The sequence below is a fragment of the Lissotriton vulgaris genome, chromosome 4_1 (assembly GCF_964263255.1).
Source record: "Lissotriton vulgaris chromosome 4_1, aLisVul1.2, whole genome shotgun sequence".
NCBI classification, from domain to species: Eukaryota; Metazoa; Chordata; class Amphibia; order Caudata; family Salamandridae; genus Lissotriton; species Lissotriton vulgaris.
The window spans coordinates 1,852,466,627-1,852,493,809 of NC_141691.1; the positions used below are offsets into that span (position 1 = coordinate 1,852,466,627).

The 27,183-nt window shown below is 45.4% G+C and overlaps 1 protein-coding gene across 1 annotated transcript in view; it reads left to right on the forward strand.

Moving 5' to 3' along the window:
* The window catches only part of COL14A1 (collagen type XIV alpha 1 chain), a 514,343-nt gene that overhangs the window by 232,916 nt on the left and 254,244 nt on the right, over positions 1 to 27,183 (forward strand). Inside the window, exons 13-14 of the mRNA XM_086966163.1 lie at positions 9,648 to 9,777; positions 20,572 to 20,711. Of these exons, the coding sequence (XP_086822289.1) occupies positions 9,648 to 9,777; positions 20,572 to 20,711 (270 nt within the window). The remainder of the gene's footprint in view (positions 1 to 9,647; positions 9,778 to 20,571; positions 20,712 to 27,183) is intronic.

The window sequence follows — 27,183 nt, forward strand, 5'->3', positions numbered from 1 at the left end:
GCACTGTCATCAATCGCCTTTGCCAGAACGGCATCACAGACAACGCACTCAAATGGATTGCATCCTTTCTAGCAGGATGCACCCAGAAAGTCAGACTTTCTCCCTTCACATCTTAAGTCAAGCACAACATACATTGCAATCCCTAGGGATCATCCCTCAGCCCAACCCTCTTCAGCGTCTACAATACACCACTTGCAGACATCATCAGATTGCACGACTTCAACATCATCTCCTATGTCGAAGACACCCAGCTCGTCCTATCACTCTAAGCCAACTTCACCATGATGAAGACTAACTTACACAAATATGAAGAACTTCTCAGCCTGGTACAGACCCTAGTACAGTACCTTGACGACGTCAAGAATTAAAGACGATGTGGGGCGCAGGGGAGGTGAGGTGTCGCGGAGGAAGTTGTGTTGTCAGTCCTTACTGCTATGTAGATTGTTGGCGTGTCAGGTGTTGGTTCCTGGAGACGGTGCAGAGTCGTTGAGCTGTTGACGCCCAGGGACGATGCGAGGTGCAGGGTAGATAATGTGGCATTTACGGCAAGGCATCAGTTTCGATCGTGGTGTGGTGTTGGACGAAAAATTGAGGGTCAGGTTGTGAGCTGTTGACTTTGTGGTGTCGATGTCACACCACGGGGGCCACAGGTGCTGTGGTGGAGTCGGAGTCGAGTGTCATGGACTTCAGTGGCATGGTACTATTGACTCACACGGGGCGTTTCTTTGGAGGCACTTCAGCCATGTTAGAGCTTGCACTGTAAGTTTGCAATTATTGCGTTGAGCAGGGACCACAGCTTTGCTGTATGCAGCGGCTCTATGTTAAAGAGCGGCACCAGTCCCAATGTCACGCTCGAAGTCGATGTGCTGATTTCTTCTTCTTAGCACAGAAAACTCACTTCCAAGGTCCCAGGAGCTGGATTTGGCACCACTTGGCAGAGTAGGGTTCTCAGCAGAGGAGCACAGGTGCTGCAGGTGAAGTCTTTGTCTGATATTTCCAATAGAAGGCAAGCTCAACTCAATCCTTTAGAAAAACTTAGACAGCAGGATGCAGAGAGCAGAGTCCAGTCCTCTCACTCCCAGGAGAGAAGCAGCAGGCAGCGGGCCAACACAGCAAAGCAAACAGCAAAGTGGCAGTCCCTCCTGGCAGCATAACAGCTCTTCCTGGCAGAATGCCATCAGTCCGGAAGTGATCTGAGTAATGGTGTCAGAGGTCCCTTATACTCATGTTAGTCTTTGAGGTAGGGCGACTTCAAAGAAAGGTCTTGTAGTGCACCAGACCCTGCCCTTCCTTGCCGTGGTCCAGACCCGCTACAGGGGGTTTGGGTAGGAAGCTATTTGTGTGGGAACAGGCACAGTCCTATTCAAGAGCAAGTGTCAAGTCCTCCCCCTAACTCTAGCTCAGGAAACCGATCAGCCTGGTGAGGGGCCATCAGGACATCAGGATATGCAGGGCACACCTCAGCTCCCTTTGGGTGTGATTGTGTAGAGTGAATTCACAAAGCTCAGCTGTCACCCTGACCCAGAAGTGTATTCTAGGGATAGGAAGAGGCACAGAATGGTTCAAGTAAGAAAATGCCAACTTTCTGAAAACAAGCATTCTCAGACCTGCAATTTAAAAAACAACTTTAATAAAAGATAGGTCTGTAAATTCTGAGTTCAGAGACATCAAACTACAATTTTAAATCTGATCCCAATTGGAAGATACACTTGTAAAGCGCTACAAGGCAGCTCCAATGCTAACCTATGGAAGCGATAGGCCTTCCTGTAGTGAAAAACAAATTTAGCAGTTTTTCACTACCAGGACATGTAAAACTTAAAACCACATGTTCTACCTTTTAAATACATTGCACCCTGTCCATGGGGCTACCCAGGGCCTACCTTAGGGATGCCTTATATGTAATGAAAGTAAATCTTTGGGCCTGGTGAGTAGGTGTACTTGTCAGGTCGACATGACAGCTTAATACTACACACAGAGGCTCTGCAGTGGCAGGCCTGAGACATGTTGGAAGGCCTACTACGTGGGTGGCACAATCAATGCTGCAAGTCCAGTGGGTAAAATAAACAATTGATGCTGGACAATGCAAACATTCGCTCCCAGTCACAAGGATCTGGTTTAATCCATAATTCTTCTGCTGACCTCACCACCCCAGGTTGGACCCAGCCATATTCAAATTAGTCTTGACCCTGTTCCTTGTGGGAACACTCCAGCCCGATCTGCAAAGCCAGGTCCTCCCTGGACCGGAAACAAGCTTCCGAGGACCGGTATCAGGGCATCACCCTTCATCAGCCAGGCTAGCTTGAATCCACTGGTCTGGTAAGCAAGGGACCCATGTCTGGGCATACTGTAGTAATGAGGTCCATGTGGGTAGATGTAGTTCAAGATGTTTTATTGTAGTAAGTTACAGGATATGTAGATCAGCCCCACCAGGAGCAGCCAGCATGCTGCTCAGCCCAATCTCAACTGTGACTTCTCCTTACAGGCTCTCAACATTTCGAAGCCATCATCACTGCAACATTCCACTTGGTGAGCAAGTGGTGAAAATGGCATAACTTTTATATGGACAGGATACTAGGATACTACTTAACCCCCTTTCTTATATAACAAAAGCAGTAAAGATGGTAAACTGAGAAGGGCGAACTATAAATGAGGTAAGAAGGGAGAACCATAAAAGAGGAATACAGAAACAGCATAAACGATGCAAAGATGTGAACAACAAGGAGGGAACAGAAAGATAGGTGGGAGTAGTAAAAGAGGAAGCAACAGATAAAAAAACAGATAAATATAACCCATCCTCCCTTCTAAAAATAAAAACAGAAAAGGATGGAAAGACACAGCGAAAGAAAACGAGAAAGAGGATAGACGTGAAAGCTCCAATGACTACCCCCCTAGACACACCTACTGGCCAGACAGGCATGCGAGGAGGCATGGTATAGCACAGCACAACACAACACTGGACTACATCCTGACACACAAAGTGGTGAAAGAAAAGTAACCTCAAGAGGAAGGAAAAACAACAAACGCATGATAAGGGAAAGACAGAGGACAAAGAGAGACTAACAACAAAAAACAAGAATCTAGGGATGACAAGGAGAAAAGAAACCACAAGGAGAACAGAAAAAGCAAGAAAACCGAGACGATGAGGAGAAAACACAATAAGATCACTCATACTTCCCTGTCATAATATTGACATTGTAATATAATATAAACATAACATTCCATTGCAAAATTGACAGTGTAAAATAATGAAGGCATAACATTGAGAAAATGACAGCAAATGGGACTGGGACCCATGAAACACACCCTATGTAAGGGTAAATATGTATCCAACGTATGTGAGAATGGGACTAAAACCCATGACCTACCCCTACCCCGAGGAAAAAGGGTGTGGAGCTACTGTGAATGGGACTAAGACCCATGAAATGATAGCTCATGTAAGGACAACCCCAGTGTAGAGGTCACTGTAGTAATGGGACTATAAACCATACAACACACCTGTAAGATAACATGGGTCTGAAACCCATGACCTACCTAAGATGAAAGGGAGGATAGCTAATGTGAACTACTGTATATGGGTCTGAACCCATAACCTGTCCCTAAGAATAGGGATGGTTAACTAATGTAACAAGGACTAACACCCATGCATAGATGCCCTGAGAAAGAGTGGGAACCGTAAGTAGCCCAATGAAGGAAAGTATATAGTGAGCAAATGGGACTAGAACCCATTGCTATCCCTATGTATGGAATAAAATTTAGTCTGCATGCATGTAAAATTAAAATGATGAACCCCTGAAGGTGTGTACCCAGAGTCCATGTACCTAAAATGTTGAGCTCAGCAAAGCCCACCATACAATCCTATGAAGGATAAAAGTGGAGAAAAACAGTAACTTTGTATATCATCGCGGTGAGCGACCTCCCACTCGAGTAGTACTTGACTAGAACACAACTTGCGTAAGGGTAACTAGGCTTACTAAATAAATGGGCAGCTAAACCCATGACACAATCCCACGTGTAAGGGATGTAACAATAGATGCAGAGGTGTGACCACAAATGTACTGTGCATAGTAAGCATGACACCTTAGTGAAAATGTGAAAACCTGGGCCAGAAACGACTCCTAATACAAACCCTGTAGTGAGGACTATGTAAACATCAACGTAACGACATAGAGTAAATACAACGTAAAGTGTCAAATTATACACTGCCATGACGTCCATGCAAAGAACAACAAGTTCATGAGAGTAATCACCCCACATAGACTATAAACGAGCAAAATCAAGCTTCTATAACATTGAGCTAGAAAGAAGACTGAGGAGCCCACATAGGGTACTGACAGCAAAACTTGAAAATTGCCTCACAAGAGTGTAACTGATTCAAACCAACCCACAGTCAATATTAGAAAATAAATTGACCCAGAGACACTGCAGCTTTACCCAACTGTTCCATTGCTTGTGGAGAGCAGCTGTACCTTTAGATCTTACGATGTTCCTGGTCATCTACAAATTCTCATAGCATTGAGCAGGTACACACTGACTAGATCTAATGTACCAACACAGACAAACACCATGGCTCCTTCAAGTTTCAATTAAGCGTTTAGAAAAAACAAGTGGTTGGCATAACGTGAGAAGAGACAGTCTGGGAACTGCAAGAAATTCCCTGGCTGGGTGATGAGTCTCCTGCCGCAATATGGCGGTATTCTGACGATGTATATGCAGAGTGGCTTTCGGTGCATCAGTGCACCAAAACATCCTTGCAGGAATTTGCACATTTTATGGCGTGACAGCAGCAGCTACAGCAAGCCCTTCACGCGACCACCATAAACAGTAAGTGGCGCAGGAGTAATTTAAAAATGTGCCACGCTGCCCTTTTCAATCATGCTGCGCTGTCTTAACTGTAAAGTTGACTAACTCCCACGATGTTGCCTAGCAGCTGGTTTGAGTAGTCAAAAAAAATGTTGTCACACGCTGTAAAAACGGTGTACCACTTTATGACAAACAAACCACGCTGTAAAGAATCCAAAATTGAAGCAGCGTACTCACCGTTAGTCAGGCCCATAAGATAGCTCCTTGTCTTGTAAGGGCAAAGTGACACAGGAGCTGGGTTAAACCAAATAGCCTCTCAGAAACTGCACACAGAAGAAGGACTAACAGTAGCCTGTTCTTGTGCCAGACGACTTCTAAAACACTAATCTCTTGACACGCAGGAGTAACTGTACGGTGAACTAGGCAGTCCAAAATGGGTAATCTAGATGAGCACAGCACGCTTAGACTAGGGCTGTCAGATGGTGATGACACTGGTTGGGCCTAGAGGTATAGTGCTTCATCTTTACCTGTTTCTTGTTGTCTTCTTTACTTTTATTTGAATGACTTTTTCTTTCATGTTGACACCATTGTAGAATTTTTCGCGAGATAGGCAGGAGGAGTACACTCTTAACACCAGCCAAGAGTTCCAGGATCTCAGTAACAGTGCTTGATGGTCAGAACCCACTTCCAACAGAATCCACCAGCAACGTCCAAGGCAGGACTAGTTGTAACTATTCAGCTGGGCACTTTCAGGAAAGTGAGTTTCTTTCAGACTTTGTGTCCCTGTTTTTTAATAGGAGGTCAACCAGCTGACCATTTCTTCCTCCTGAGCACAAAAGAGAGGAGGTCAAGCCCTTAGGGGGTCTCCTCACATGTCCAAACAACAGGTGCAGTCCGTCTTCTATCTTCCACAGGTCCGGTAGTGTTCTGAAGAGGGTGATGGGAGTGCCAAATTTATGCGCAGTGCCAGCCTGTGGATGGTGAAACGCCTGGCCACTCCCTAACCTTTGGGGTAAAAGTTACCATCGGAGACCCTACACACTTTTGCAGCACTTTCTGTGTGTTTTGCTGCAAACTATCCCTCAGTGCCCCTCTACCTGATTCGAACAAGAAAAAATATTCCTTCCCCTGGTCAGAGCTCCCCTTGCCCCCCCAGAGGCGTGGCTATGACCATCAGCAAACTCTCCCTTGTGGTCACTCCAAACCAATTCTGAGGCAGCTTCCTTCTCCCACTGGGTTAGAGCCAAGCTGACTAGCAAGACAAAAGGGAGGCAGGCCCAGGTTTTAGCTACATCTGCCATTGATAGGGTTGACCCCCTTTGAAGCTCAGGACGAGGCTGGACAAAGCCCCCAGGCCATCGAGCCCAAGGAAGAAAAACACCTCTCAACACACAAGCTCTTAGTCCACTGTCTGGGAGCAATCAACATCTCACCGCAAGGTAGTGGTGAGAAACTGGGTTGTTGGTTGAAGGAGGCGTGAGCCCTTCTCAAGCAACAGCAACAATCCTTGTCAGGGTGAACCTCAAACATTCACTAAATTAACTTATGGTAGCTTGGCACATGGTCATTTGTAGATAAGTTCACAAGCTCCAAGGACCGCTAGTAGTGCTCGATATTGGAGATGCTGAATACTGGGGCAGACTAGTTTTGATTTCAACTCACTCCTCTTCAATCAATCAATCAAAAATAAGTTTATTATGACCAATTGGTCTTTAAACTACATATACCAATATAACACAGCTAAAAATACAGTTATTAAAATGTTTAAAAGAACCTAAAACCAAAATTCATTATTTCTCATAAAAACTTGTTTTTGTAGTCTCATGCTATAAGCCAAGGCCGAATGCCTAAAAGTTCAATATTAAAAAATTACATAATATAATTGCAATCATTCGATTTGACCCTGTTTGTCCATCCGTGGACCCCTCTTTCCATTTCCTTATACCATTAGAGATCTTTTAGCTTCTTGGACAAATTTTGCCAAGGCAATTGCAATGTCAAAGAACTGCATATCCGTCAGAAGCTGGATTGCTTGCTTCCTTGAACTTATTCCATATTTAAGACAAATTGGCCTTAAAATCAATCGACGTACAGAAAACAATTTTTGGAAATCCATTACAATATGAACACAAGTACATTTTAAGCCTATCACGCAGGTACATTTACCATTATCATCTATTGATATGTTTTTTATTTTCTCATTTATACATGCGGGTTAATGCTTATTCTCACCTTTAGTAATTCCAATCTCAACCAGCGATTCGGTACAGTATCTAAATACGGATACCAATTATCATTACTCCAGCTATTTAACATAAAATGCACAGACTCTTTTTGTTTCAGGTAATCCATGTCGATTTGTCTAGATTTTTCATTTCCCAAGATTTTTAGAACACTCTTTTGTTCTCCAATACATAATGACTCTGGGTCAATTTTTACTTTTAAGGTTTCACAAATGGAATGGAGATTCTTCCTAGTAGCTTTTGCCCAATTCAATTCACTCTGTTGGATCTCCCTCCTGCACCAACAAGACAATTTCTCTACCTCTCCTGATCCTAATTGTTTCCAAAATCTACAAAGATTTACCTGGACTTGTATATTCCATGCTGGCCAATCTATTTCTAACCTAATGGCCTGTAACATTGAGGAGTTGGGCAACGAGAGAAGAGTTTTTAAACATTTCCCTTCCTCCTTATCCCATGAACATTTCCCCCCCCCCCAACCACAAGAGTTCTGCCCCATATAGCCGCATTCAGTCCTCTTTGTTGAACACCCTCAAAGTTTCTTTTTCATTCCCACTTTCTTCCTTAGTCACTCTTTTCCTAGATTTTCCTCTCTTCTACATACTCCCTTGCCTGCCTCTATCCTGGTCTTGTCACAGTCTGATGAAAGAAAACAAGTCCCAATCCTCCAAAATTGGTGCTGGTGCCCACCACATGCAGTCACACACACACATGAAACACTGCCTAGCACAAGACATCTACAGCCACATACCACCTCCAACTTTAGGCAGGGCCAGACTGGGAACCAAATCGGGCCCTGGCAAAGTGCTCGGCCTCCCCCCACCCGCAGTTGGGGGTGTGACTACGCTCTTTGCCAGGGCCGGTTTTCGGCCGGTTTTGTTACAGGGCCGCATGCTGCAAAAACGGCCCTGTAACAAAAACGGCCCCCAGGGGCCCAAAACCGGCCATCACCCTTGTGGCGCATTGGGGGATTGCCCGGTTCCCACAATGGCCAGTCCGGGCCCGACTTCAGGCTTAAGTGATCATTTCGAGTTTTGCAACAAAACTGCATCAGGATTACTGCATCTAGAATTACCGGTGCCTTGTGGTACGGTAATTACCAGGTGCGATTTCACTGCAAAATCAGTTTTATACTGAGAAATAAGGAAATAAGAGTAGGAGTTATAGTTTGCCTACTGCTTTCCGTATGTATTCCCTCATCCGGCTTCCCACACTGATAACTTCAAATGGCTTTTACCAACTTTCAGCAATCTAAGGGACATATTTACTAGAAAATGTCAGAGCGCAGAGCCACTCCAAATCTGGCAGCACCGCACTGTGACATTTTCAAAACGCAGAGATGTGACATATTTACTACAATACGGTGCACACCTGTGTTTTCCCTAGTGCTAGAGTAAAAATTAGCTGCCCAGCACCAGCGCAGGAACCTTGCACCACAGTGCAAGGGTGCCTGCGTTGCAGGGAATGAATATTTATGTGTAGGAATGGGTCCCTTATTGCACATAAACAATGCATAATGGCTATTTGTTACTTCTGTGTGTGATGCATTCTGCAGCACAAAAAGAAGCAGCAAATCGTCATTATTTATTTATTTTTTGTGCATGAAGGGACATCTTCTGGCTCATAAACAATAATTAATGTTTTTTTTCTCTTTCTATGTGTGCTGCAGAATGCACCACACATAGAAAAAGCAAAAACGAGGAGAAATGAAAGTATTCTTCCTCGCTCGCCATTCTTTTTTTTTTTGTTTAAGAAATTTTTATTGAGTGCCTGCTCTTTCATGGCGTTAGTTTTTGATGCTGCCTCAGATTTACACCTCTTTGTGAATCTGCGGCAGCGTCAGAAAGCAATGGGTGTTGTAGTGGAACACCCCCAGCAACACCCCTTTGCACCAGGGGACTGCAGCAGAAAGGGGCGTATTTAAATAGTGGCATTAAGCCACACTAAGTGGCTTAGCTCCACCTTGTGAATATTGAAAATGGTGCTGGGCCAACAGAGGGTCAAAAAAAGTGATGCTCCGGTGGCAATAGGGGCTGGTAAATATGCCCCCCCAGTCACTCCTGCTACCAGTAATTTGGAGTCTCCTCCAAGCTTGGAATGAGGATGGATGTAAGTCAAGTTTGTACCTTTTGTCTCAAACTGAGATCCTGGCTGGGCTGGTAGATACGCATGCGCCAATCATAAACAAGTAGTTGGTCACACTAGTGAATGTATTGGATCCATGGATCAGCATCAATACATGTTACATAAGGTCTTTCAGGAAAAACATATGTCTGATTGCACTCCAGATAGCAGTTATCATAAACCTCAAAATGCATGCTAATACTAGCAAAGCAGCAGCTGTGCCACAGGAACATATGGAACTTCATTGGTGTAAACAGAGCTCGACCATTTAGTCGAGTTTTACAGATCGTGAAAAAAACAAAACAGTAAACTATGTTAGGTAAAACACGATTGAATGAATGCTACAACAATATGGCAATGTCAAATGTAACATATGAAATTTGGCCTAGTCCGTGCTCTTCACATGCTGGCAACAGAAGTTGACGCCTGCTTGCATGCCTTTTATGGTTTTGACTGACATTTCTCTGTTGTTGGTTGCAGATGAAGGTTGGAGAGCTTGTTACAGACGTTGAACTATCCGGACTGTCGCCCATCACGGAATATACCGTCACCGTTTACTCCATGTTCGGAGAAGAAGCAAGTGACCCTCTTACTGGCCAAGAAACTACATGTACGTGGTAAAAACCTGCAGGCCTTTACTAGCCTGTGGACACGTTTGTATGTAGTGCTTGCATAGCGCACACCTAACTCTATAGGAACTGAGAACTTTCCAGCAGGCGTGACTAGTAGGGTACCATTCCTGATGGTTTACTAGGCGGGTACCATTCCTGATGGTTTACTAAGAGGCAGGCTGTGCATGGGGTCCTCTTGTGTGAAGGATGCTCTTGTGTCTACAATATTCTTAAGTGTGCGCCATGCTGATCTTCCAGCATAGAGACTGTGTGGCATGGTGGTATGGTGCTTTGTTTACAGTCAAGTGTAGTTTCATGCTTTATTGTCAACAGTGCTGTGAGTTTACATGGACACCTATTTCTGGTCATCTGGTGTAGCATCTCAATCACGCTTGTAGTCTATAATATTCCTTGGAGAAGCAGCCAAGCATTTAGGAAGAGCTTATCCCTCTAACCCACAGCTTTCCAAACTGTGTGTCCCGACACAGTACTGTGTCGCCTGCAAAGGGTGGGTGTGTCTCGGGATGAAAGCGGTATTGAAGGGCACTTAGCACATAACTGCTGCTAATTAAGAGGCATTCCTTTGAAAGAGTGTCAGCAAACACCACTGCAGCAGCGCGGACTCCCTGAAACTCTGCTCTATAGGGGCCAGGATATTCACAACAAAGCAGTAAATGGTCTTTTAACGACCTGCGAAGTACTGGGGTGCAGCTGTGTGTTTGTCCAGGAAGTTGTCTCTGCCCAGGCTGCCACACACGCAATGTGAGGGGACAGAGGGTGACAGACCGCGGGGGATGTAGAGGGAGGAAGACAGAGAGAGACAGAGGGCGACAGAGAGAGAGGGAGACAGAGAGGGAGAGGGAGACAGAGGGAGGGAGACAGAGGGATAGAGAGAGAGAGAGGGATACAGAGGGAGGGAGGGAGACAGAGGGAGAGAGAGGAAGACAGAAGGTGACAGACAAAGGGAGACAGATAGAGGGGTAAGGGAGACAGATGGAGGGAGTGAGACAGATAGAGGGAGACAGAGGGAGACAGAGGTAGGGAGACATACAGAGGGAGACAGACAGAGGGACGGAGACAGAGAGAGAGAGAAACCGTGGGAGACAGAGAGAGAGGGATACAGAGGAAGTCCGGGTAGACAGAGGGAGGGAGTCCGGGTAGACAGAGGGAGGGAGAGGGCAATAGAGAGAGGGAGACAAAGAGAGAGAGAGGGAGACCGAGTGAGTGAGACAGTGGGAGACAGAGAGAGAGAGGCAGAGAGAGAGGGAGGGAGACAGAGAGAGAGAGAGGAAGGGAGACAGAAAGAGACAGAGAGAGGGAAGGAGACAGAGACAGACAGACAGAGATAGTTACAGAGACAGGGACAGACAGACAGGGACAGACAGATAGAGGCAGAGACAGACAGATGGAGATCGGAGACAGAGGGAGGGAGACAGAGGGAGAAGGAGACATAGAGAGAGGGATACAGAGAGAGAGACCCAGGGAGAGGGAGACCGAGAGAGGGAGACAGAGATACGGAGACAGAGGGTGACAAACAGAGGGTGACAGACAGAAGGCAACAGACAGAGGGAGACAGACAGACAGAGGGAGGAGGGTGACAGAGGGAGGAGGGTGACAGAGGGATGGAGACAGATAGAGGGAGGCAGATGGAGGGAGACAGATGGAGGGAGACAGAGGGAGAAAGACAGAGGGAGCGAGACAGAGGGAGTGAGACAGACAGAGAGAGACAGAGGGAGGTAGACAGATAGAGGAAGACAGCCGGAGACAGACAGTGGGAGACAGAGGGAGATAGAGAGAGAGGGAGACAGAGGGAGGGAGGTAGTGACAGGCAGTCAGGGAGAGGCAGAGGGAATGAGAGGGAGACTGACAGAGGGAGGGAGACTGAGGAAGACAGAGAGAGAGGGAGACAGAGAGGGAGACAGACAGAGGGAGAGGGAGACAGATGGAAGGAGGGCGACAGACAGAGGGAGGGAGACAGAAGGAGTCGGAGAGACAGGAGACAGAGAGAGACAGAGAGAGAGGGAGACAGAGAGGGAGACAGACAGAGGGAAGGAGACAGAGAAAGACAGAGCGAGAGGGAGACAGAGGGAGACAGAGAGAGGGAGACAGACAGAGGAAGGGAACAGAGGGAGACAGAGAGAGAGGGAGACAGAGGGAGACAGAGAGAGACAGATAGAGAGGAAGACAGAAAGGGAGACAGCCAGAGAGGGAAAAAGAGAGAGAGAGGACAGGGGAGACAGGGAGAGAGAAACAGGGAGAGGGAGGGTGACAGAGGGAGGGTGACAGAAGAACGGAGACAGAGGGAGGGCAACAGAGGAACGGAGACAGAGGGAGGTAGACAGAGTGACAGAAACAGAGCGAGACAGAGAGAGCGAGACAGAGAGAGGGAGACAGAGAGTGAGAGACAGAGGGAGACAGAAAGAGGGAGGTAGACAGACAGAGAGAGACCGAGGGATGTAGACTGACAGACAGAGACAAACAGAGGGAGGGAGACAGAGCGAGGGTGACAGAGGGAGAGGGAGGGAGACAAACAGAGTGAGTGAGGACCCCCCCCAGCCCCCCGAACCCCTTAGGTGGTTCGGGCTCGCTCGCTACGATCGTTCACTACACTGCCTTACTGTGTCCCAAAATGATGCATTTCCAAAAAGTGTGTCACCAACATGAAACGTTTGGAAAGCTGTGCTCTAACCTTGACAAGAGGTCTAAAGGAGCCGCCAACTCAGTAGTTGAGTGCATTTATACCGAATGCATTGTGTTGAGATGATTCACATGACTGGACAAGAGCAAGCACATTCAGATATCTTTCACACGTTTTAGGAATATAGATGTGTGTTTTTCATTTGAATCTCGGATTGCACAGGTCAAAGCTTGCTGAAGCCTCAGAGCACAAGGAAGGAGGGTTCATGCCACGGGTTGTGTGAAGGATAAGATACTGGCTGATTGCTGAACAGTCTCACTCATCTTTTACCTTTTCTGCAGCCACTTTACGTTCAAAAACCTGGAGCAGGATTGATATTTAGGTCACACTTGAAAAGCCTCGGCTTACAATAGGAAATTCTAAATCCGTGGGCGAATCCATCTGAGAAATGTCTTCCACCCAAGGGAGAGTGCATTGAAGGGTGTTCCATCAGTGGATTATCCTCTGGATATAAACATTTCTATAAAAATCTGAGGGTTTTTCATGACCAGTGAAATCTAGATCTGTTCCTTAGTAATCTCTTTACAAACTCTCAGCCTTTGCAGGAGGTTGTTTAAATGTAAGGATGAATAGGTTTCTTTTACTTATAGATCTCAGAACTATTGAACTCTTCTATCAGATATTGATGACCTTTCCCATGAAGCTTATCGTGCACACAGATCAGAAACTTAAACTAACAGTGTTGTTGCATTGGAAGCTAGCATTGCACCTTCGAAAGTAGATGTATATGCTGTCGTTTGTGGCAGCCTAAGACCATCCCTTGATTCTGAGGGCTCACACACTCAGATCTTCTCCGCTATGCTCCATGGAGGCATTCGAGGACTCCAACATCCCACACAGACCCTAAACTATACCGGCTGGACCTGCAGTCTTCAATATGCCTTATGGTGTCTGCCTTGAACCTGCACCATTAAATCACTCTTGGGCACCAGGAAGTACCTTACAAAACACCTGTTCTGCGCTATATGTAACCCCCCAAAGGGATAGCCAAGGGATCTGGGAATGGCTAGATTTAGAGTTGTCGTAGTCCATGTTGCGCTCAGGAAGCTTCTAAGGCCTTTAACCCCTTCGCCGCGGGGGTAATTCCCCCACAGCGTGGGGGGCGGCGCCACGGTGCTCGTGACGAGCCTAGCTTGTCATGAGTCACAATGGAGCTGTGCTTGTGACAAGCTGGGCTTGTCACGACTCCGCTCTCCAGCACAGGCGGGGAATCAATTGTGCGTGGGCAGCCGTGGCCATTATGACGAGATCAGCTCGTCATGAGCACAGCTCCACTGTGACTCATGACGAGCTGGGCTCGTCATTAGCATGGAAGGGGGTTGACTGGTAGTTGCATCTCAAGTGAAAACAGGCTTGAGCATCCAAATCTGCAATGAAATGTGCATAAAGCTTGCATTGCCCCAACATTTTTTCTCTACACACAAGTGAGTGGAAAAAGTCACAAGATTCTGAGCTTTGCAGCATGAGATGTGGGAATGTGTAAAGTAGAGAAGGAGGCTGTTGTATCTCATATTGTTTATTGAGATAAATGATAAAACAGGTGGAGCCAGGAAGCACAACTCACAGCTGCAGAGGAAAGCTTCAACTGACCCTTAATGGAACAAGAATGCAAGAACAGTAATAGACATTCTACAAGGTGCCACGCTCAAGAGCGAGCCTTAAAGCAATATGCAAATAATAAAGGAAAGCACAACATAACACATCCCCCTCCATCACAATAATGGGAAAAAGGAACAGCAGGGGAAAGGCAAGGGAACAAGGGAAAGGAGGAAGGGACAATGAGGGAAATAAATAATTACTTCACATAATCCTTAAGCCAACAAGGCAACACTCGTGTCCTATTAGAAACCTTAACTGTAGGTAGTGTGGGTGCTGACACAGCATCATTATTAACAGCAGGAGAAGTTACAATTGGAAGGGGAGGTACATTGTCATGTACATGACCAGTATCAACTAAGTTGGATTCCTGTTCAATACTGTCAGGTTTACGTGAGGATTTTTCGGTTTGACCATCATGAGAAACAGGAGAAACGGTTACCCCATCCCCCTCCCTTAATTGAGGCAGAGATCCATTAGGCGCAAGTTGAGACTGCAAACTGCTGCCTTGGAAGTAATCCTCAACCCAATCAAAATCAGTCAGTTTGTCTCTTACAATCTCATCTGCACCATGGTTTTGACAAATATCCAAAGCCACATCCTTCAGGTTCCAAACCTTCCCGTCACTTAACTTGACTGAGTTCCTGAGGACTTCCAGAACCTGTTTAGGCGAATCAAATTTGTTCTCCCCCTTCAAAACCCTGTACGGTTTCTTAATCCTGACCCAATCACCACTTTTAATAATGATATTTTTCACGCCATGGCGCTGATCATAGTAGGCTTTACTCTTGTCATGCACCAATTCCAAACTTTTCTTGACCTCAATAGGTGACCACTGCTGGACGTTATCTTTGAATACCCAACCAGGGTTGAATTTACACCTAGGTAATCTACCACGCATCATCACAAAAGGGGAAACACCTGTACAGTTATTTAAAGTCACCTTGTAAGACCATACAGCTTTTTGTATTTCCAGTTTCCAATCTAAACCTTTGTAATTTGCAGCTTGCAAAATCCCCTTAATAACTCTATTGAAACGCTCAACAGTTCCATTCCCACTGGGATTGTACAAAGAGGTCGTTTTGTGTGTGATACCACATTTTGCAAAATAGTTTTGGGCAACTTTGGACAAGAATTGTACACCATTGTCCGTTAGGATGTTAACAGGTAGACCTTCCACAATAAAAATTTTATCCAAAAACTTTAACACGGTCTGAGTATCCACACTGTCCACAAACTTCACTACGGGCCACTTGATAAACAGATCAATGGCAACAAGCCCGTATTCCTTTGGGTCACCTACAGGGCCAAAAATATCTACTGCGATGGTTTCCCAAGGCATGTTAGGAATGAGTCCCTCACTCATAGCTGGTCTAAGAGTCCTCAAAGACTTGTCTGCAGAATTGCAAACAGAGCAACCTCTGACAAAAATTTCCACTTCATTGTCAACTTTGGGCCACCAAAACTAATTTTTGACTGCTAGTTTAGTCCTTACTATACCGAAATGTCCCTCGTGACATAACTCTAAGACTTTTTTCCTCAGCCCAGAGGGTGGGACAATCCTGTCCCCCCTCATAAGAACTTCCTTTTCAAATGATAATTCAGAACGTACCTCCCAAAATGGCTTCACAGTGCCCGACAAAAATCTCTCTTTCGGCCAGCCGTGACAGATAAACTTTGTAACTTCCATTAAATCCTTGTCAGCATTATGTTCTCTTAACCAATCCTCCCTGCTAATGGCTGGAAAACCAGAATCATGAATAAATGCTATACTAATGTTACCCCAAGGATCATCAACGCATTCTTCCAGAGGAGAAGGGAGTCTAGATAAACAATCAGCGACAACATTGTCTTTACCAGGTACATATGTGATCCTGTAAATGTATTCCTTCATCCGCATAGAGATTCTTGCCAACCTGGCCGAAGCAGTAGCTGTGCCATCAGTGGATAAAATGTGGACCAACGGTTTGTGATCAGTCCTAATGTGAACCATTTTCCCCCAAACAAATGCACGAAAATGTTCTAAAGCCCAAGCGCAAGCCAAGGCTTCCCTTTCTATAATAGGGTATCTGCTTTCAGCAGGTGACAGAGCCCTAGATGCAAACAAAATTATTTTGTCTTTATCCTTGTCATCCACCTGTGATAAGACTGCGCCTAAACCCTTGTCACTTGCGTCTGTTGTCAGATAACAATCTAGATTAGGATCAAAGCTAGACAAGGCGCTCACTTTTTGCAAATCCCACTTGATTTCAACAAATTCATTCTCACATTCTTTAGACCATTCAAATTTTACATTTTTCTTTAAAAGGGACCTGATGTTGTATACCTTTGAAGCAAAGCCTTTGATGAACTTAGCACAATACTCAGCCATACCCAAAAAGGATTTGATTCCTTCCTTGGAATCAGGTGCAGGTGAGTTGATAATGCATTCTATTAGTGAAGTTTTTGGTCTGACGCCCTCCTCACTAATTATATGACCCAGATATGAGACATTTCTTTCTCCAAATTTGCACTTAGACAGTTCAACAGTCAAACCAGCAGAACTAAGTGTGGTAAAAACTTCCCACAACTTGGTGTCATGATCCTCTTTATCGTTGCCAGCAATTAGAATATCATCCTGAAAGAAACTAATACCATCCATGTCACCAAACAATCTGTGCATTAGGCGTTGGAAAACAGCCGCGGCTGATGCAAGGCCGAATGGCATCCTTATAAATTGGAAACAGCCAAATGGTGTGATGAAGGCTGTTAGATGCCTAGACTCAGGATCTAAAACTACCTGGTGGTATGCAGCGGAAAGGTCCACTGTGGAAAACCAAGTCGCTCCCCTTAAGGAAGAAACCATTTCGTTTATTTTGGGCAAGGGAAAACGTTCAATCACAATATTTTGATTAAGATGGCGTAAATCAATACACAAACGGATTTTTCCGTTGGGTTTCCTCGCTACGACTATTGGACTAATCCACTCCGAAGAGTCTACCTCCTCGATGACACCTTTGGCTAAAAGACCCTGAATTTCCTTCTTGACTTCATCTCTTATCAAAAGAGGAATAGGCCTAACCTTATGCACTTTAGGCTGTGCATTGTGTTTGAGCATAATTCTATGCTCAAAGCCCCTAAGCTTGCCTAGCTGACCGCTTACTACATTGGTGAATTTATGTTTTAAAATATCTTCCAATTTGCTGCCCTCATCTACGACTAGCACCTTCTCTTTGCTATTCGGATCTAAGATGATATGGAGACTTTTCTGGTCATACCACCCCAGAACAGAAGGTCCTTTTCTTGCAATGTATAATTTGCCTCTGGCCATTCTGCCTTTAAATATAAAGGTAAGCCATCTGAACCCTAAAAGTTCAATTTTACCACCAGTATAACTTACTGGACTAACATCTGAGGCATTTAATTTATCTCCTATTTTCTGTGTAAAATTCTTTTTCCATATCTCTTCGTTGACAATCGTATATGGAGACCCCGAGTCTGCATATACCTTAACTTTAACACCGCCAAAAGAGACTTCACAGATAGGTTTGCCCACCATTGCTTCATCAGTAAGGTTTAACATGTAATTGCCTTCCTCAGTAATGTTCAACATGTAATTCCCTCTTATATTCTTTACACAACCACTTTCATCATCACTACTTCCATCAACACACTCATCCTCATTCCAAATACATTTGACATTAGTACGTCTACGGCACATTTTGCTGAAATGGCCAATGAGACCACAAATACCACACTTTTTTCGTAAAGCAGGGCATGACTTGTAGTAAGCCATATGCTCTTTGCTACCACAGCGGTAACACTTTTTGTCTTCCAACTTATTATCCATTCCTTGGTTCTTGTAAGGTTGACTAAACCCTTTGTTATAAGATTGTTTGTTCTGATATTTTGGTGTCCCTTGGATTTTGAAGACAGCCGATGACGCCTTGTCAGAATCCTTAACAGTATCTTTAATCACAGTAGCACATCTTCCCGACATCTCTGATTTCCTCATTATTGCGAGTACATCGTCGAGAGGTGCATCGCCATTAACCCAAAGGCGATCTTGAATAGGAGAATTATCATTGTGCATCACAAGCTGATCTCGAATAAGTTCGTCGTGTAAATCTCCAAATTTGCAGTCAATGGCCAGTTTTTTAAGGTCATCAATCCATTCGTCTACTAATTCATCCTTTTTTTGTTTTCTTTGGAAGAATTTGTGTCTCACAACACCTATACACACTTTAGGTGCGAAATATCTATCCATATCAGCAATGGCATTATCAAATTCACTTGAATCAGCGTCAACTAATTTTTGCATACGTGAATATGTTTTTAATCCTTTAGGACCCAGTGAATGTAAAAGTATTCTTTTCTTTTGCTCTGGTTTCATTTTAGCATTTTCATCAATAGCACAGATGTAATTATTAAAATACTCCTTCCATTCTACCCACTTCATGTCTGGTTGTGATCCAGTAGCCCAAAAGGGTTGTGGGGGGCTAATGACAAAGCTTTGTTGAGCCATTACTGTTTCAGAAATATCTTCACTGTGGAGCTGATCCCCAGAATTCATATATGTATATAAACAAATGCAAGGATTTTGTGCAGTAATCCCTTTTAAACCACAACACTAGGTTGATTAATAATTAGCAAGTGCCCCGACAGTCTCACCTGTTTATCTTTATCCTCCTTGGTAGATAGAAACGTTATTCAAAGGTGTGAGCCAAAGATGGATTAGCGCTGGTTCAATAAAGTTCGTTTTCTTTTTTTTTTTTTTTTAAAACTGCCTCGGTGACTGAGCCTCGGTAATTGAGTCTTCCGAGATTCCTTCGACCAACCCAAAATGGCCGCCACGCAGGGTCACGCAACGTGACCTAGCGCGATTGTGTCATCACGCGATTACCCAGGCGCGCGTGATTGACGTAAGGCATTCCGTGTTGGTCGCGCGTAGTCAGATGGTGCTTGGAACCCGGCTACTCGATTGAAAGATGCCGGCATGCGCGACCAACCGGAGCCTGCAAGTTAGTAAATCTTCTTTAACGTAAAGAAAAACATACGAACCAGCCTTTGAATCCGTTCCGTTGAAATGTAGATGGCTCATGTGATAGTAGAAATAAAATTAAATTCTTTGCAAAGCGATTCTCTTTTTTTTCCTTGTAGACGATGAAAAAGAGAAAAAAAAATAAATCCGAGGTTTTAGGTTGCAGGGTGTCGATCCCGATCGTCGCCAATTGTAAAGTAGAGAAGGAGGCTGTTGTATCTCATATGGTTTATTGAGATAAATGATAAAACAGGTGGAGCCAGGAAGCACAACTCACAGCTGCAGAGGAAAGCTTCAACTGACCCTTAATGGAACAAGAATGCAAGAACAGTAATAGACATTCTACAAGGTGCCACGCTCAAGAGCGAGCCTTAAAGCAATATGCAAATAATAAAGGAAAGCACAACATAACAGAATGGGTGCAGTATTACTGAGTTATTCACATTTACTCCCTACTGAATTCTTAAAGAGAGAATATCGCACCGCGGTATAATCCCACCTCTCAGTACAGGCTGCTTGGAAAATGGGCCGAATAGTTCATGACACTATTTTCTTATATAAAATCCTTTAAGATATTATTTGATTAAAAAGCCTGCCATTTACCCACTAACACAACCTAATTCCCTATTTATATAAGAAACCCTATGGGATGTATGTGTGATTTTTAAAAGGTACCTAACGTAGTATAACCACAGTTTCTTAAAAATGAATGTGTATTTATACATTGAATGTAAAGTAAAAACCTGCTCACCCCTTATTAAAACTTCTACTCAAAGTGGCAGAGGTGAAATAAAGTCCCAGGGTGAATTTTCTAGCTTTTGCCTTATGTTTTTAGGTATAACGGTCAATTGTCAAAATTGCACAGACTGTGATATGCTTGAGGGTGAAGACGTAATAGGAAGTCACTGCTTTCTAAACCAGTCCCATCAATAGACTAAATCATTTGCCCAGTTTGGAAAGCACATCCGGGATATCGCTTTTCCTTCATCTTTTGGAGAAAATAACTACTTTGAGCAGAGGAACCATTTATAAATGAAGCTATTGAATTCCTACTGGCACACAGGGAAGTAAAGCCTGCAGCTTTATCATCCCATGGTATTGTGAGGACCTCCAACCCGCCTTACTAAGTCAAGATGGTACATTCCTACAGTGTCTTTGCTTATAAATGGTGGGGCCTGTTGATAAAGGCATTTTGGAGTACATATGAACGTACTCCTGTAGTACTGTTCTATGTACTCCTATATACCATTTTGAAATGGCCGCACTACATATACAAAAGGAATATTTAAGGAATATTCATATACAATGAGTATAAATAGAAAGGACTGTGACCCCCTTTGTACAATTACAATCAGCGGGCAGGACAATGAGAGAGGATTACAGGAGTACGGTTTTATGTACTCCAAAATCCCTTCATAAATTGGCCCCATTGTATTTATTGGAGCCTTTATTACATTCTGTCTTTTTCTCCTTTTCCAGTGCCTTTAATACCACCCAGAAACCTAAGGTTTTCCAACATTGAACACAGTACCGCAGTGGCCACCTGGGACCCATCTTCGAAAAAAGTCAATGGTTACCGTATAATGTATGTGAAGACCGATGGTACAGACACTAATGAGGTAAGGAGCTGAAGTTAGATATGACTCAAAAAATCTACAGTATCTCTAAATTATGAGTGACAAATTCAGGACCTCTCTTCAGCATGAAGGAGTTTCGCTTGTTGGCTATTTTGTCATAGCCCAGTAAGTTAAAACACCTGGGAATTTGTTTTATACTTTAAGTACTGGGTAAAACAGCAGTTTATTTATTTACTTATATATTGGTGAAGAAATCTGCTGAATCCTAGTTAAAAAAAAAAAGAATAATAATTTCACAATTTTATTAATTGCAAAGTGATTAATGTTGCCTATTTGTAGCTATTATTGCTTGATTTGGCGAGACAACACTAGTTTTATTCAGGATACACTAGAGTGAACATAAGTGGCCTGTTTGTGGCACCAATAATCAGGAAATATAGGGGGATATTCTCAAGAACGTGTGATAATTACCGCACAATTACCTTAATGCGACTCTTCACATCGCAGTCTATCGCGGGAAAATAATGCTGTGTCAACGATGTATTCTCAACACGGCAGTACCATGCGATAGTCTCATGATAACTCGTCAAATGACCTTGTAAAAATTAATGCGACGCCGAAAAAACACGAAAAACGAACGCGAAAATAGTAGCAATGAGGCGAATCGCGGTACAAAGATCAGCGATAACCAGCGACAGGTCTGCAATTCCCACGCGTCATGCGTGAAAATGCAACCAGAAAAGCAGAGTTGAAAAATGGTGAGATGACAATGTACAAGCACAACCCCACATCGGTGTCGTAGAACAAATGACCAGAGCCCGCATCAAATTCACACTGTGAAACCGCATCTCCCCTTCACATTGCAGTTGGACAATCAGCGCCTCCTGCGCACAGATGTGTCATGTCCATGACCAATCAATTATGAAAGCATGGATGAATGTAGGGGCAGTGACTCCCACTTATGCACGTGTTGTCCATGTTGTGGGACTTGAGTCACAGGGTGCATCCCTGCAACATGGTGGTACATATCTGACCCCAAAAGGAACCCTGTTGTCACTTGTAGGTCACAAATGACAGCCAAAATGGAATGATTTGGGACACATGTGAAACACCGAAGAGTGGGATTCCGTACTAACTGTGACACACAGAACTGGCATTTCGAATACGTGACACCCTAAACAGCCTCTCTGCACAGAGGTGACACACCCACCATCCATTAACAAATCATAAAACTGTTAGCAATACATGTCACACTTACACTTGTCTGAGTGATGTGCTTGTACAGATGAGTGACATGCACTCGGGCAATGTTTCTTGGAATGCATTTATTTGCACATGCTGTGCCTGTGGTCATTTTGTACTGTCCAATGATTGCTATGATCTGTCACAAAGTGACGTGCTCATGTGAAGACATTGCTAATGATTGTGCTCCTACGGGCTATCCTGCTGCGGCTGCACTGGGGTGTGGTCCACCTGCCTCATCTACCTCATCATCGTCCGGTGCATCTGGCACTTGTATCCATGAGGCATTGATGCGTACACATATGTTGTGCAACACACAACATGCAACGATCATCTTGCACACAATGTCTGGGCTGTACAGGAGCCTTCCACCTGTGATGTGCAGGCACCTAAAACGTGACTTCAACACGCCAAATGTGCATTCCACGATGCCCCTGGTGCGTTTGCGGGCCGCATTGTACTGCCTCTAGGCCTTTGTTTTCGGGGCTCGGAGGGGTGTCATCATCCAAGTGCAGAGTGCATATTCTTGATCACCTGTGACAGTGCAGAGAGACGTGAGTCAATAGTACGTTCTGCATGAGGTGTTGGCAGGCTCACTGGTTTATTGGTGTGTGGTATGTGTGACTCAGTGATTCCTGTAAGACATGTACTGCTTGTTGCAACTGAGCGGCCTCATTGTGTATTACGTAGCCTCACTTCTGCTCCCCCGAGCCTATTCACTAGTGTGTGCAGCGCGGTTGCATTACTTGCACCCTACGGCACACCATTGCTTGCCTGTCTGCACATGTTCACAAGCCTGACAACGACACAGTGATTTTGTGTGCTGAAGGTGGGCGGTCACGTGTGTGTAGGCCTATGGTATGGACAGGGAGGACACAGAAGTAGAGTTCATGCCTGGCTGAACTCGCCATGCAGTTGAGGGTAGACCTTTGGCTTATGCTGCAGCAATAGCGCCACACACAAAAGTTGGCATGTCTGATCCCAGACCCTGAGCGGGCTTGCGCTCCCTCATTTACCCCTTCAACCGAGCCTGCACTCCCGGGGTATGCTACATTGCAAAATTGTCCATTGCGGGACGGGTGGCGCCAACACTACACCAGAGACACACGCATTAGTTACTTCCTTGGCAAGGCCTAAACTTAACCAGGCCCAGAGCCACGTGTTGAATTACCACACCCCAACGCTGTATTGCCGTACGCCGGTCCGGTCCGCTCCACTCCGCTTACACTCACAGGGGGGTACAACACAGCTACGTGTCTCGGGTCTACCCCACTGCCTGAGGTGACAAGGTTGCGCCCACTGTACACATCACATTGTAATGTGGTATGGCCCGGGCCCTCATGCATACATAATGACAACAAGGACACACTGAGATACTTTGTGGAACTGGTTACAGGCACCTGCGCCCGGCACCTTTTATTGCCAGGGTTACATGTCCAGTGACGCCTGTGCTGGATGGGTGTTGGGTAGTGTAAGCCACCCGTCAGGGTGATGCTGGTTGGTGCTGGCAACAACTTCAACAGTGATCAGACTATCAGAAGTTCACAGTTCAAACAGCAAGGGTCCATGACTTGAGCTGCACAGTTAGTGGCCCTGTATGCACTGCGGCAGGCACAGGCACACCGCTATGGGACGGTGACTTGTGGTGCACTGAGGTAGGGCCACACGAGCTGAGCGGGTCCTCGTTGATGTCCAAGGAGAATGTCATAGAGTCTTACCGGAGACAGTGGAAGGTGTCCATCCAGGGCATAATGCTGAGGGTAGAAGCTAGCAGAAACAGGCAATATGGAGGAGTTGAATGCTACAGTCTCCTTTTCACCAACATGTCAGTATCATCTACATGATGATGAAGACAACCCCCAGGCCATAGACTCAGATGCCACCAAAGTTCAACCAGAGATTGCCCATGACTTCTGTGGCAGAGTCAGTGGCACCAGAGTTGGAAGGGGACGCAGACTACGATGAGGTCTGTACAATGATATGAACTCTGCCATGAAGAGATCAAGACTCAGTTCCAATTATGTGACGTACTCGACCACAGTGCGTGCCAGTGGTAGCGGTCAGCAGTGGCCCACACCCATGTGTTGTTGGCTTGCGATGCACAGAGTTAGTGGTCCAAGTGCATTTGTTGGTAGTGCTCGATCACCTCCGTAACGGAGATCCTTATTACCTCTGGACTGAACCATGTCTTCCTCTTTACTACTCTCCTTGCATACTGTGATATGAACTCTGCCATGACGAAATCAAGACTCAATTCCAAATGTGTGACCTACTTGACTGCAGTGTAGGCCTGAGGCAGAACTCAGCAAGGACCCACAGACACTTTTGGTTGGAATGCTATACACAGAGTTGGTGGTACCACATCGAAGGGAGTATAGTGATATAAACTCAGCCATAAATATGTACTCTGCCATTGTGTAATCAAGACTCAGTTCCAAATGTGTGACCTACTTGTCTGCCGTGTATGCCAGTGGAGTACGTCAATGAGAAAGGAGTACCACAGTTCTTACTCGCGGAGGCCGTAATCGCCTGAGGAGGCTGCCAATGTCGCGGGCCTCGTGCTTGGAGCTTGCACCAGCATGTGGTGGGTCCTCCTTGACACACGCCGGTATCGGCAGGTGAGCAGTGGGGCCTGCTTGCGCAGGGGCGGGCAAGACGGGTCTGGGGACCAGCAGCCTGGGGTGCAGCAGGCGCACAGGAGTACAGGCATCAAAGCTCACGGCGTCGGCCTCATGGCGGGGTGAGAGGCACCGCCCTGGCAGACACGTTGGCTGTTCCGGAAGAGAACCACGCCCAGGGCTACGTGCTTTTTATTCACACCACTACGCTAGCCTGGGATACGCGGGGGCAGCCCACTCTGCACACGCTTATAGGGGGGGGGAGGTAACAAGCTACATTTCTGTGATCGTCCATACTATCTGGGGTGACATGGTTGCGTCCACTGTCCACGACACTACCACCACCAGCAGTATATATAGACATGGATATGTCTGTGGTCTGTCTACTGCAATCTGTCCAGCACATCCACGCCACACTTGGCATTGTGTACATTCGCAGTCATGGGTCACTTGCCTCCTCCGCACATGCCTGGTTCCCACCTCCCCCCACATTCTGCTATTGTGTTGCTAAGGTGCCATCCCATTGTGGCTCATGTACATAGCTAGCCCAGGTTACTGCAGTAAGTTGTGCTGTCATGTCTGGTAGGTGGGCATGTTGTTGGCATGTTTTATGTGAGTTTGTAACGTGTGCATTCTCAGAGTTGTGAGTTGCATGTTTGTGGAGTTGGGGTGTGTGGTACCATTCTGGAAGCGCTGGTTGATGATGGACTGTCGGAAGATGTAGAAATCATGCACACTGCATGGGTAGTTGGCGGCAGCATTGGTGAAGAGTCCCCGGTGGACCACTATTACCTGCACATTGATGGAATGCGTGTGCTTTCTGTTGCGGTAATTGTGTGCAGTGTTGGCAGGGGGTACAAGCAGGACATGTGTGCAGTCAATTGCCCCCAACACGTGCGGGAAGCCAGCTATGGCGTAGAAGCCTTGCTTGGTCTCCAGCTGATCCTGCACAGTGTGGGGTAAGTGTAGGTACTGGGGTACCAAGCTGATGATGGCATCCAGGACAGATGTGAGGAACTTGGATAGGGCTGGCTGTGAGACTCCTCCAGCTCTGGCGGTTGTTGGATGGAAGGTACCAAAGGCCAACAGGTGGAGCACAGCCAGCAGCTTTGTCTGCGGAGGGATGTTGATTGTCCACTGTGTTGGTACCGTCAGCCTGTGGGCAATGATGTTCAGGATGCGGAGGATGGCTGTCCTTTTGTGGGCAATGACATTCACTGGTGTTAAGTCTGTAAGTCTGGTGCTTTTCCTGAAGGTCAGCTGTCTTTGTGTGCACTACCTCTGTGGTGGTCGGAGCGGGGAGGCCGGGGAGGGTGGCGGGTGTTGGGGTGGTGGCGGTGGGTGTTGTGGCACTGTTGGGGCTCCGAGCTGCATGATTAGTAGCCCTATTGCATCTGTTGTTCTTCAGGTGTGGCACTGGGCAGGGCTCCCTTTTCTGGTGCAGGCTGTCGTCCAACTTTACACCAGGTCAGAGCAGGTGTTACATTTCTGCTGCTAACACGCCTTATCGCCTGTTTTGTGGTCTTATCCCTGGACTGGCTGGTCATTCCGAATGTTGTGGAGTGGTTGTGCGGCTTTTTGCAGGGGAACGCCTACTCTACATTTCACTAGCGATAGTTGCCGGGCTCATCTGTGGTGAAGTTTTTACGGCTGCTATCGCAGGTAAACTGGTGTTATCGGCTGTTAGCTCCAGCTTGTGAATGAGGCAATACATTTATTGCCACTTTGGCTGTGATAAAGTGCTGATAACTCGGCAATAAATCCTTGAGAATATGCCCCTTAGTGTGCCATGTCCAAATTAATTCACCGATTTTTCCAGCCGCCTCCTTATGCTAGTCTGTATTTTTCAAGAGGCGTTTGCATGAGTGCGGTTGTAGTATCGTCGTAGTGATGGTGTGCATCTTTTTTCTAGAAAAGACTACAAATATTGAGCAGTCTAGAAATACGTCAGCTAATCAGTATTCCTAAATCAAAGCTCATTTATTATGCAAAATATAGGAAGCATCGTAAATTTCAGCAGAGATTTAAACTAAGTAGGTTTAAAAAGACTAAATAAATACATATTGTTCAGAGTGAATTAAAGTGTCAGCCCAATTGAAAGAAGTTAAAGTTGGGACTGTTAGTATTATACGTGGTTTGCAAAGTGTTTTGGGGAGAAGAATTGCTAGGGCTGAGGTCCCTGCTCCGGCTCTGAAGGGGAAGAACAACCATCATCCTCAGTATTTCCAGACCAGACTATTTCTGAAAGTAGGTGTTCATTGTTGGACTGGCCTTTCGGGCAGCCTGGCACTTCCAGATTGACCAGATAGAAAGACAAGTGTGCAGGCCATTGTTTTTGACCTGGGTAAAAAAATGAAATGCCCACACACTGGCATTTCAAGCGTGCCCATCTGGCAGTGCCAGACTGCCGGATAGGCCAATACAACACAAAAGGTGTTAAAAAATTGATTTGAGGGCACTGAAAGATCTTGTATTAAAAAGACAAGAAACTTTAATTTACCATGCAGCATTGTTTGGGGCTGTCTGAATCCAATGTGGCTGAACTCTGTGTAGGAATTTCTTTAAACTGGAAATGCTTGTTTATTTAGTACAAAAAAGACAAAACCTTTTAATTAGATATGTAAAGTCGAACCATATGGTGAAATGGGCTCACC